The sequence below is a fragment of the Xenopus laevis genome, chromosome 1S, assembly GCF_017654675.1.
Source record: "Xenopus laevis strain J_2021 chromosome 1S, Xenopus_laevis_v10.1, whole genome shotgun sequence".
NCBI classification, from domain to species: domain Eukaryota; kingdom Metazoa; phylum Chordata; class Amphibia; order Anura; family Pipidae; genus Xenopus; species Xenopus laevis.
In genome coordinates this window covers 153,557,430-153,570,933 of record NC_054372.1, presented here as the reverse complement: position 1 = coordinate 153,570,933, position 13,504 = coordinate 153,557,430, and the positions used below count along the sequence as shown (strand labels likewise).

General features: G+C 35.5%; 1 protein-coding gene across 14 annotated transcripts in view; it reads left to right on the top strand.

The window, feature by feature from the left end:
• Positions 1–13,504, top strand: part of taok3.S (TAO kinase 3 S homeolog) — a 113,710-nt gene that overhangs the window by 33,847 nt on the left and 66,359 nt on the right. For all 14 annotated transcript variants that reach the window (XM_041580399.1, XM_018244250.2, XM_041580398.1 and 11 more), the window contains 5 exons: positions 99–190; positions 997–1,090; positions 3,411–3,492; positions 6,303–6,470; positions 11,140–11,340. In XM_041580399.1, the coding sequence (XP_041436333.1) occupies positions 99–190; positions 997–1,090; positions 3,411–3,492; positions 6,303–6,470; positions 11,140–11,340 (637 nt within the window). The remainder of the gene's footprint in view (positions 1–98; positions 191–996; positions 1,091–3,410; positions 3,493–6,302; positions 6,471–11,139; positions 11,341–13,504) is intronic.

The following is a 13,504-nucleotide window of genomic DNA, read 5'->3' as shown; positions in this document are numbered from 1 at the left end:
TACACCTCAGAAATGCTCTTTTTATTTTATGTTGCATTTTATGTTGACACTGAACTGGCACCATTCTTGCTGTACCTTGTACTTTTCTTTAATTATAGGATGGCCCCCGAAGTCATTTTAGCCATGGATGAGGGGCAGTATGATGGGAAAATAGATATATGGTCTCTCGGTATCACATGTATTGAATTAGGTAATATATTCCGACAATGATAATTCTTATATTTGTAATATAATTCCTCTTTAATTTATATTTTACTATGAGATAGTGGTATTATGATACAGTTTTCAGTTTGTCTTCATGTTTTTTTTAATGAAGATTTGTATTTGCTGCTAAAATTCCAAACCGAAAAGACGCTATTTATGTTTGGGTCCAATTTGCTATAGTAAACAGGCAGTGTTTTGATAGACTATAATATAATAGGAAATATAACAGGGAGAGAGCTTGAAAAGAAAGATGAGTAATAAAAAATAACAAAACTGTAGCAGAGAAATAGTGGGGTCAGTGACCCGTCAATCAGATAGCATTTAAAAGGCAAGCTACAAACAGAAAGGCATGTAAATAATTCCAAAACTTTATATAAAATGAAAACCAATTAAAAAAATTGCTTAAAAAGGCCTATTCTATCATTTACTGACCGTTAACTTCGGTAAACTGCCCCTTTAATAATGAGGTTTATGTAAAGTCTGGAAAGACTCTTTCCATAGCATTTTTGGGGTTGCTCTTGTTTATCTGCAATATCTTGCTTTGTGTTACCTCAGCGATAATGCCATCTTTCATGGAATGGTTTCCCTAGAATGACCTGAGAGATTAAAATAATTGGATTATGTAGTATGACGACACTAAAGAGCTCTTCTTTTTAGCAGCAATGTCTGGGTATGCTTGTGAACATTCTCCAGTCCCTCCTCTTTTTTTTTTTTTTTTACATTCATTAATTTTTCCCTAACTGATTTCTAGGTTTCCCTAACTGACTTCTGTGTTTCCCTTTCCTCCTGCAGCTGAAAGGAAACCTCCATTATTTAATATGAATGCAATGAGTGCCTTATACCATATAGCCCAGAATGAGTCCCCAACACTACAGTCTAATGAATGGTAAGTTCTAAGTATTAGTTAAGCAACATATAGAGAATTAGAAATCAGTAAACACTGTTGAGTGAGAAAGTTGTACAGCATAAAAAGCGGTACATCAAGGAATAGCTAATGGAAATAATCCCATGCAATGGCATAAACCTAACTGGGGCCCACAGCAAAAACCCTTTTAGTTACTCTGAAACTTCAAGAAGATAAACTGTTTCACAAGCATATACATTGCCTTGCAAAAGTAGGTGTTAATGCTTTGGAATAAAAATATGTGTTTTATTAACATTAACATTATTTATGTTTAGAAAAACTATCCTTCCCCCCTCAAACAACTTAAATTGCTGCAAGCGTTGGCTTTCCTTAATATTTAAGTGTTGAGATTGAATGATTATGCAAACTGCATATTTCATTTTTTTTTGTTATATTTAGTATTTTTTTTTCAACATAAAACAATGTTGCATAAAAAATGAAGTTTCGAATTGCAATTTGTATTCATTGATATGAGAGGACTGGTGATATTGTGTTCTTCACAATGATATAGAAAATACTCTGAGGAAATTAGACTGTCTGGGTAAGAAATTATTTTACTGATGTTATAAACTTGAAGTGATGAATAATTGAACAAAAATACAATAATAACCTTATAATAGCACCACAGTGTGAGCTCCAATAAGTGCAAACCAATATGCTCACTGTCCGTCTGAATCGAGACAGGGAAATCACACACAACAATGTGTTGGAGAAGGAGATATGGGACACATCACTGATAAAAGTAGAAATAGTGTAGAATCCTCAGCTTCATACACACCAACAAGACAGTGCTTAAAAAGAAAAAGAGAGTGCACAAGGGAAAACTATAATGTATCATCAATGGTATAATTACAACGTTTCAAAATCCTGTTACCAGTTAGCTGGGAATGTGAGTAGCATGTATCAGTTAGGGGTCCACCACAGTGCTTCACCTCCCACCTATACACTCACAAACATAAGTCGCTTCTCAAAAGATCATTTGATACTTCAGTATTTCAGCAATGGCAACCCATTCAATCGATGTTTAAACAATAAAGGATACAATTGTGTATTAAAGCTTTTAATGATGTATAGATAGTAAAAATAGATGTCCACTGACAAAATGGATAAAATTACAAGCAGTAAAAATATCAAAGAAGAAGACGCTGATTGCTACTTGCTTGCAGCGCGTTTTGTGCGGCTCCGCCCCACTTCATCAGGTAATAGGAGTGTCAGCATATGCATTGTCTTTAAAGCACAAACCATTGTCAATTTACCCTGGCGACCACTAGATATATAGCATAAAAGTTGGTGCAGTGCACACTGGTAAACTCGCGTATTGATCAGACCAGAAATAGTAGATTACAAATTGAAGGTTTATTATATAGTCATCTCTTAATCATAGGCTTGACCACTAGATATATAACTACAGCAATCAAAGTGCATACTTTCATAGAGGTGCAAATGGCTGCTTATCACAGCAACCCCTGTAAATGTATTAAATAAGTACAAAAGTAACACCAAAATGTTGAAACTAAAATCAAATTGAATATATGCTCAAAGCAAAAGAAATTAGAAAAACATCATTGTAAAAAAAGATCTATTAAAATGTAATAGGTTGCTAGGGAATATCCTAGTAACCAATGAAGTAATGCTAGTGTTTTTTTAAGAAAAAAATTATATCTATGTATAGTTTTACGTAAAGAATTAATACTTGCAAAACTATAGTTAAAGGGATACTCGCTTTTTCAGATTGCACCAGTTAATAGTGCTGCTTCAGCAGCTGAAATCCAAAAACTGATTTTTAATATATAATTTTGAAATCTGACATGCGGCGGACATATTGTCAGTTTCCCAGGTGCACCCAGTCATGTGACTTGTGCTCTGATAAACTTCAGTCACTCTTTACTGCTGCACTGCAAGAAAAAAATATAAAAAATATATATAATACTTCTCTGTGACAAAATGCAATTAATAAAAAAACTCTGTTTTGGTGATACCAATAGATGGATAGAAAATATTTTTGTTTGCTTTTGCCATTAGATTTTTACAAGGGAATTTGCCTTATAAACCTCCTACTGTATATGCTGAATGTTGTGTGTATATATATCAAAGAACACCATAGCTTCTTTGTATTCCGCTTGAAAGAGGAACTAAAATGTTTTGAAAGCTTGTTATGTATCTTAGTTATTATACCAACTTTTTGTTGGTTGTTTTTGTCTCCTAACCCAAAATGGTGTTTGAAGCTGTACATTTATTAGAATTATTGCCAAAGTGAGGCTTGGCTATAAAGAGTAATGCTTATTTTTCTGTTTACCTTCAGGATGGACTCCTTCAAGGCATTTGTAGACTACTGCTTGCAAAAAATACCTCAGGAAAGACCAACATCTCTAGAACTGTTGCGTGTAAGAATAATTTTTATCTATAATACTGTGCATTCTTTTCTGTGATTTGTCCATCTCTGCATGGTTCCTTGGGTTCTGGCTCTGCAAAAGTGATCAAAGAACAATGAAAAATAATAAAGGAAAATATTTACTTTTTTCTCTGTTCCAAAAATCGGCTGGATCTTAAACTGTCATAAGAGTATCTGGCTCTCATTCAAAGTTTACGAAATATACCACTCCCCACACTTTCTGAATTTAATCAGATGTGAGATTTTAATCCATGTTTTTTTTTAATACTAAACAATTTGTATATGTCTATGCAAGAAGAATAGCAGGGTAAAGATACGTTATTTAATCACTGTGGTGAAAAACAAAAAACAAGGAGACTGCTCCAGCTCACCATTCCAGTTCCCTGTTCCCATACCAGGTGCTCAATCCTCAGTGTCCCCACTGCATTCACATCAAAAACATCATTTTATTACAGCAGGCTGCAGGTATGTAACACCCAACGCGTTTCGGGAGTAACTCCTTTAATCATAGGCTTCTATGATTAAGGGAATTACTGCCGAAACGCGTTAGGTGTTACATATGTGCAGCCTGCTGTAATAAAATCCCTTCCTGAAGTGCCGTCTATTGCCGAGTTTTTTGATACTGTATTTAATGAAGAATCAATGAACACAACATGACATTTCAGTGGGCAAGCCTTCTTTACATACTACATGTCCCAAATCCTACAATAGTTATGCTGTATTAAGGCTCATTAAGTGGCCAGTAGATTGCATGGTTTATAGCTATATTCACTTTTGTTTTAAAATATTGACCTTTATATAGTATACATAACACAGGGTTTAATAGAGTCTCTTTAAAGCGGACCTGTCCCCTACACATAAAAAGCTGCATAATGAAAGTCCTTTGCAAATTAAACATGGAACACAAATTGTTTTCATTAAATCATCCATAACTGTTTTAAAGCTGTTTAAATATCTGACCCGTCAATCAAATATCTGCCCCGCCTCTATGCCTGAGGCATAAAGGTTGGGCAGTCCATTACTTTCATTTTCCATTCAGAAATTCCTACATGTCACTGCTCTCCTCACATTCCACCTTCCATCCTCGGGCTCTATAATTGTGTAGGGCACTGCGCATTGCCATTAGGTCCCCTTTTCTGGTACATACACAAGATTTTGGGGTGATACACAATTTGTCTAAATAACTGTGTCTACAAAATGGCACCTGCCAGCTTGCTGTGATTGTGAATTCCAAGACTGAGGAAAAATAATTTAAATAATAAATAAAGCGTAGGTAAAGATTTATTTTGCTCAACCAACATGATAGAAAAGAACTTGGAATTATTTATTAGGGTGACAGGTCCCCTTTAAGAAATCTGCAGTTTCTCACATTGTATAGTTATCTAATAATAAAATAAATTAATGCAATTCATTATAAAAGTCAGATTATTAACTAATTTAAACCTCTTACATGGCAGCATAAGAATCCATGTATTTTGCATCAGAAAACTATACTTACTATTCATGAAATTTATTGCCAACATTTTGTGCTCTATGTGCTCCCCCAGAGATTACCTGACAGAAAGAAGTGTGGGAGTGATACACAAAGTACTGTCTAGAGTTGCCTATTTTTCGCTTCGCTGAAAAGAGGCAAGGGGGGTTGTGGATGAAGTTGGAGTTGGGCAGGTGGATGACCGCTGGGGCGGATTGAGGCATCAGGGTTGGGGCTGATGACGTGTGGTGGGCCCAATTACATGTTGATTGGCTGATCACCATGTCATTATTTTCAATGTCCTGTCCCGGTTTCCTAATTTGGAAATCGTGTCACCTGGACAGCCCTTCCAAATACCTGGCTGTCCGTGTAAAATCCAGACAGGTGGCAACCTTTAACCCTACACTCTCCATTGTTGGATTTTGTAACCTACATTTTTATTTTCTGTTTTAAATAGTGTTTGAGATATTTGCAGTTTTAGACAGTTTTGTACTTGTAGGCAGACTTGGCTCAACAGCTTTCTTTGTAGGCCCAGGGTGTTGGCGACTCGGTCTATGCACTTCCTGAATTCAGTTAACCCTAAGGTTGCTGACTTAAGTTGAGTAAAAAGCCTGGCACTGGAATTCTAAAAATGCCAATATCTCAGAAACTATTATTAATAGAACATCAATGTAAATTGCGCAAGTGCTTTAAAAAATAGCATTTTTTAATTGAAACTGTCCAGTGGCACAGACGACTAGCAAAGTTTAAAAATAAAGTTGTATGTTTTACTATGGCCTGTTTTATGTCAAATATTAATATTATTAAATGTTATTTATTTTGGTGATATCTGCCAATGCTCAAGCTTGGCTCCCTAGCCATGAGCATGTGCAGTACCATTGGCACTCAAAATCATGTAGACACTTCAGAAAGTTAAAAATATAAAATACAGCATTTCATTTTTAGGCTTTAAGTTGTGTTTATCCTGTAAGCTTTTTTCCAATATAAATACCTGCATATTAATATTTAAAGAAGCTTTTTTTTTTTTTTTTTTTTTTTTGAAAAGCCAGATTGTCTTGCATGAGGAGAGAGTTGGACTTGCCTTTAAGTACCGTTGCTGTATGTGAACACAGACGCTTGGTCTATCTTATATGTAGATTCCTTCATTTTTCAAAAGCAAAATTGCTCCACTGTGCACTTATTCTGTCCCACCCAAGCGGCTGCTGCTACTTTTGCCAGCTGCCAAGCATGTTAGACTCTACATAGATTTCTTTCCTCTCTCATTTTGAAAGTCAGTTATAAAATAGTACTTTTTTGGTATTAACTCGTTATGGTTTCTTCCTGGATGACAGCATGACTTTGTGCGGAGAGAGCGGCCAACCCGGGTTCTTACAGATTTAATCCAGAGAACTAAAGATGCTGTCCGAGAGCTGGACAACTTGCAATACAGGAAAATGAAAAAGATACTCTTCCAAGAATCTCAGAATGGACCATTTAATGAGTCTCAGGAAGATGATGAGGTAAGGGCAAATGGTGTGTATGGGACTTTTTTTCCATGCTGTGTAAAAAAGTGAAAACATTTCTGGTGATGTTGCTTATAACAACCAATCAGATCTTCGCTTTTGTTTTCTAACTGTTGAAATCTAATTGTTGTTTGGTTGCTAGGGCCAACATTGCCAGTAATGTTTCCCTTTTTATACAGCATGATCATTACACCCCTTAATGAGTGATGGGTACAAACTCCAACTGTTCTTTTAGGGTCTGGCCACACGAGCAGATTTAGGGAGATTTAGTCGCCTGGCGACTAATCACCTCTTCTTTGGGGACGACAATCTCCCCAAACTGCCTTCCCCCTGCCGGGCTAAAATGAAAATCGCCTGGGGGAAGGCACACGCGGCGCTTTCCTCACGAGGAAACTTCGGGCAACTATGGAATTCGAAGCGCCGCGAGAGCATTGCCTCAGGCGATTTTTTCATTTTAGCAGGGGAAAGGCAGTTCGGGGCCTGACCCTTATTTTTACAAAATACCTCTCTCTTGACTTTGTGGAGAAATCACACACTAATAGCTAAGTAGCAGAGATGTTATTGCATAGTAGGGGTAAGGTTTGTGTAGGTGGGGTTAATTAGTCTATAACTGCTGTGATAAATGTACCCTCTGAGTTCTTCAGCATAGTCCCTCAGGTTTTGGCAGTCAAAACACCAGAAATGGGTAGCCTTGTTTTTTGATACCTTATCACATTCCATGATACTATTAGTGGATAACATTTGGACATCACTAGAATATGGATTGCTAAACAAAATGTCCCTGTTTGCCAGAACTTTTTAATTTTAGAAAAAGGGATTTGCTTTAATAAAGAAAGTTTTAAGATTAAGATTTAGAAAAAACTGTAGTTCATAGACAAAAAATAGTTAATGTACTTGAGGGGCATTTTGTTATGGGAACATTATATATGCTCTTCTATTACTGAACGAATTTGCTTCAGCAAAGATTTTTTTTCTGGGGAGTTGTACAGTGCTCTAGGAACAAACACAACATCCTGCTGGGTGAGAATTGCAAACTTCAATACACAACCTCACAGCTCATTTTTAAGGCACTCTTTTCCTGTGGGCAGATATTGCTCAGAGACAACTTTGATATGTTCTGTGTTCTTATTAGGGAACACATTCCATATAAACATTCACTATTGCAATGTACTACTATATTGCAGGATTGTATTACACTTACTATATCTTTACACACACACAATGTCCTCACAAACAATACTGATATATGAAATCTATTTAATACAACTCAAAATATACAGTATAATACTCCTAAATGCTGATGTACCCTCGCTGCACAAAGAATATGGCATCTTATACATTTATCAATTTTATGTTTGGGGTTTAAATGAGATGTTCTGCAGCTCATTAAGTTTGTGTGTTAAAGTTGATCTTTTCCTATATATGTAAATAGAATGTGTAATGTAACGGTTGCCATATCCTGCAGGTATAAGTAAAATTTAACAGAATTAACCCCCCCCCATTTATTTATGTGGGAACCAGACAATTATCGCTTAAAAGTGCCTGACCGGTGAATGCAGACACAGTAACAGTAAATTTCAATTGAAATTAAAGGGGCCGAGCATTTGGTCAAGGGAACTATCACTGTAGGAAACATATATCCAAATTATAGTCACCACTTAAATGAATGTAGTGTGACCCAAAAATAATATTTTGACCAATAAAAGAAATGTTTTAATATAGATTCTTTACAAATTTTCTGTTATTTTAAATGTACAGTAGAACCCCAATTTTACTTATTTCCAAGGGACAATGTAATTCGTAAATTTAGTTCTACTCTAAAATTTAAAAAAGAAATGTTTCAAAAATTGAAAAATTCAAGTTCTGCATTGATGGTTATGGAACAGCTTTTACATTTATTTCAGTAGTCAGAATCAGCAGTGCAGAAAATAATAGCAAGGGACAGACACATCTTGCTAATAATTTGCTTTTAGGTTTTTTTTTTTTGTAATCAGCTGGTTTTGCACTGAAAGGGATTTTCCAAATACTTTTTATGTTTTATTTGTTACTGTTTTTACAAAATTGAAGTTAAAAGTATATTGTTCTTTTCTCTGGTGTTTCAGTCTGGAAGTTCAGTAATCCAGGTGCTGATTCTGAACTGAACTTTTACAATTTGCTACATTCAGAATCTGTGGAATATGAGTGAATATTTTATCAATTCTAACGCCTGCCTTTAATGAAACTCAGGGATTCTACTCAGCAGGGACAAAGAACAGAAATGTATCAAGTAATGTATAAATAGAACAGTTACAGAGGCAGTGACCACCCTGGGCTGCTTTAGAAAGACGTGAAAAATAAAACTTTACACTTCAATATCAGAAACAAAATGGTCACAAATAGAAATAATAATAATAATAATAATTTTTCCAATTACTTTTGTTTCTAACATTAATAATATCAATATTATTATTTCTGGAGAACTACTGAAAATAACTGAACTGAGAAGTGTTGAACAATCACTTTAACAATAGCTGATTTCCATGGTTTAATTAATTCCATCTGCATGATGGACTATAGAGAAAACTGAATCTGCAGATATTTGTTTGTGTGGGATTCATTGTTTGATTTGTATATGACATGTCAATGTATATTAGATTTTTACTGAAGGGGATTGGCTGTTCATGAATTGACATGTGACAGTAATCAGCCATATTTATAAGTATTCTCAATGAATATGGACTAAGGTACTAGACAAGGAATAAGCAATATACAGTGCTGATTAACCCAAGTGGTCACGCTGTCCATTAGTAAAGCAGCACATCAATCCATGGTGTTACATAAAGACATAGGTTAAACAGCATTTAAGAATTTTTTGTTGTCATTAAGGGCCAAATTTCTAAACATTAAAAATTAAGTCTTAACTGTGATTCACATTTCTGTGCCAAAATTTCAAATTTGAGTTTCTAAAACTTTTAAGATTCTTTTAAAAGCTGGGAAGTTCATGTAGAAAACGGAAGTTTTCTGATTTCAAACTGTTTCAACTTGGCAAATTTTCGAATTAATTTAGAAAATTCAGGATTTTTCTTAAATTGACACACATTTGATATTTTCAAATGTTTTAGAATTAGAATAAAACACATTTTTGAATAATCTGCCTCCTTGTCATGTCAAATAATTAATTGGGAACTGAGCTGTCCTGAAAATCAAAGAATGTAATATATTGATAGTGCCAAGTTTGAATTTTTTTTTTCTTCGATTACAATTAGAATGGTAATTTTTCTGCCTGATGGGCTAATCTGATCCATTTCACTTTGCCAAAAAGTCTTCAAAACTTCAAAGTTGACACGCATTGAAGACAATGGATGTTTTTTTCACGCAACAAAACAGGCGACATTTTTTACTATTTTTTTTTTTTTACTATCCATTATAGTCTATGGGTGTTTTTATCGGCAAAATTTTGCAAAATAGTAAAACAAACAGAATGCAAAATATTAAAATGTTGGTAATTGTGCAGATGATATTGACTTTTAGACCACCCTTTTCACCCTATTTGGCCATACTGCAGTTTTGTATCCTTTTCAGCTAGCTAAAATTAACCTTAAAGGAGGACTAAACCATAAAAATTAATATGGCTAAAAATGCCATATTTTATATACTTAACTTATTGCAGCAGCCTAAAGTTTCAGCATCTCAATAGCAGCAACGATACAGGAGTTCAAATTTGTCACAGGTGGTCACCATCTTGGAAAGTGTCTTCGACACTGACATGCTCAGTGGGCTTTTAGCAGCTGTTGAGAAGATAAGCTTAGGGGTCGTCACAAATTATCAAGCAGAAAATGCTTTGTCTGTAATATAAGCTGATGCTACAGGGGTGATTATTAAATTTTGATGCTAGTTGTACTGATTTCAGTGCCATGTAGTAATTATCTGTATTAATTACTAATCCGCCTTATATTGTGACTTTAATATTCTATATGTACTGTATATTTTGAGTAGGTCCCTAAGCTCAGTGACGGCAACACAGAGCATGTGCAGTGAATCAGCAGCAAAGAAGACGGGGAGCTACTGGGACATCTTTACTGCTAAAGGGCTGTGGTTGCCTTGGGCTGGTACAGAAGGCCAAACTATAATGTACACCATTTCTAGCCTACTTCTTTAGTTAAGCTTTAGTTCTCCTTTAAATTATGTTTGGGTCCAGCAGTATGGCTACTCACTCAAAAGATCTGGGCACAGGCCCATAACTAGTCTTTTGTATGAAAACATGAGACAAATATGAATTACCACATAGTACACAGGAAACATGGCACTGGCAGTAAAGTCAGTAACAAACTGCCAACTTTCAGAAGCATAATGTTTTAAGTGATTAATGGTGGGAAAAGATCATGTCAGAGATTCACACTTTGTACAACTTTCTTTACTTCACTGCTGGCAATTCAAAACAAATTGTTCACCCCAGCTGGCTGAACAGTCTGCATTACGTCTTGCCAAGTTAAGGAAACTTTTACATGTCACCTTAACATTTTTATAAAATCTAATATAATTGATATATAAAGTACCATGTAGATGTGCCATGCTTTATTTACACTTTGTGGATCAGTGCTATAGGAAATGAAGCTTGTTCCCTTTTTGTTAAAGACCAAATAAAATGCAAATACTAATGTGTGAACCAAATTTATGGCGAATATAGGACAGCGAACATGGGACCAGTCTAACCAGAAAGATGGACAGTCTTGGCAGCAACCATTCCATCCCAAGCACGTCAGTCAGTACGGGTAGCCCGAGCAGCAGTGTAAACAGCATACAAGAAGTAATGGAAGATGGAAGTCCTGACCTAATCATGAGTTTCAGCTGTAGTTTTGATTCTACCTCTTCTCTCGTGCACAAAAAAGTGAGTATGGTGCTTAAAAAGTTGAAAGTTTTTATTTTAGTTACTTGCATTAAATTGGAGAGTTGTGTGTTGGGTATATGACATGCTGAGAATGAATTAGGGATGCGCCGAATCCACTATTTTGGATTCCTTCCGAATCCTTTGTGAAAGATTTGGCCGAATACCGAACAGAGTCCTAATTTGCATATGCAAATACTTCCTTGTTTTGTCACAAAAAGTCATGCGATTTCCCTCCCTGCCCCTCATTTGCATATGCAAATTAGGATTCAGTTCGGCCGAGCAGAATCCGAATCCTGCCGAAAAAAGCCGAATCCCGAACTGAATCCTGGATTCGGTGCATCCCTAGAATGAATGCAACATAGAAAACTGGCCATGTCTGCAGCTCACTCCTGTAAGGCAGCAAACTTACATACACAAATAAGTCAATCAAGCTTGAAATTAATTTTATCATATTATAGGTGCAGAAGTAAAATTGGCATACCTGGTCAAAAATGGGCAGCCGAATCTGTTCTAACTTAAAGCTGCACACCATACCTGTGTGTGTGGTGTCTATATTAACTACTTCCAGCAACCACTCTGTAATGTTTTTTCTGTACACGTTATCTAATAACGTGTCCAGTTGGCTGCATGATCAGCATATACAGTATATGGATTAATGTAAAAGAAGGCTGGCTATTGCTTTTTTCATACATTATGGAGAGCAGGGCCCCTTTTTATACAAAACGGAGGGCAGGGCCCCTCTAAACATGATTTTCTATGCAAGTAGACTTATTTTAAATGCCTTCCGCTCAGGGATTCTGCTCAGCAGGGACAAAAATAACAGATGTATTAACCCCCCACAATAAAACTCATTTTCTATTCATCCATATGGAATTTTTAAAAGCATATTTATCAATTGGTGAACTGCATTGCAAAATACGATTCTAAAAATCCCATAGGAATGGATAGAATATGGGTGAGTTTTTCTGTGGTGAATTCTAAATTTACACTTTGATAAATCTGACTCTTAATTTATCAGTTTTGAACAGATAGAGTCAGCGACCCTCCCTCCCAAAGCTGCTTCAGAAAGACCTAATAAGGTGAAAAATAAACCTTTAAACTCCAGTATTAGAAAAAACGTTTGCAAATAGAAAGTAGTTTAAAAAAAAAAAAAGTCTTATTTCTGGTGAACTATCTGAAACCAACTGAACTGAAAGAAGTGTTGGAAGAAGGGTTACCACTTTTTCTGGAAAAAAATACTGGCATTCCTGTGTATTTATATTTTTCCCATAATAATAACATTGGGATCAGCCATCATTTTTCCGGCCAGGCCGGTAAAACACAAGTCAGGTGGCAACCCTAGTTGGAAGGTGAACAACCCATTCAAAGGCTTTATGTTTTTGCCCCATTTGGATGGGTGGGATAAATGAATCTCCTCAATGTAAAGTTGAATATTTTTTTAAAAGAAAACTCCTTTAAATAAGATTATTTTCCTTTTTTTATACAAAGTACCAATAAGTACACTAAAAACAATGACTTTTTCAAAAGTTTGTTTGACAGTTTGTTACTAAAGTATAATGTTTCACTTATCACCTTCTAATGAGAAGAGTGGGGTCCCGTCTGTCTAAAGCTTAACATTTGATACACTGTTTAGCTTCTGCCCTACTAAGCATGTTTTTGAGCTGTAGTAAAGTCAACTGTTAGAATTACACAGGGATACATTAATTGCTGGCATTCCTCTGATGCTAATGAGAAATGTATCTACTGTAGCAAATTGTAACAGTTTAGAGAGCCTGCAATCAGCTTACCAAACTGCTGGTCTGAAGCACCAAATAGGAAGTTTAACATTATTTAATAACAAATTAAAAAAGAAAAAAAGAAAATTGCTGGTGTACTATCTGAAAACAATAGAACTGAAAAAAATACTTGGAAGGTGAACGTCCGTGTTAAAGAGACAGTATAACCACTTTTTCATCATTGGTTGTTGCCTGAAACACTTGAAGTAGCTTTCTGTAGATGCCATTGCTGGAGGAACCCTTACTAGTTGCATAGGTGCTGCTGTCCATTGAATATTAAATAGATCAACAGCAGTCCACACTGTAATATCTGGTAGTTTAGCCGTTAGCAGTGATCCTTCCCAAGATGTAATTAGCTATCTTTCACAGAACAATTTATTTTGTGCCAG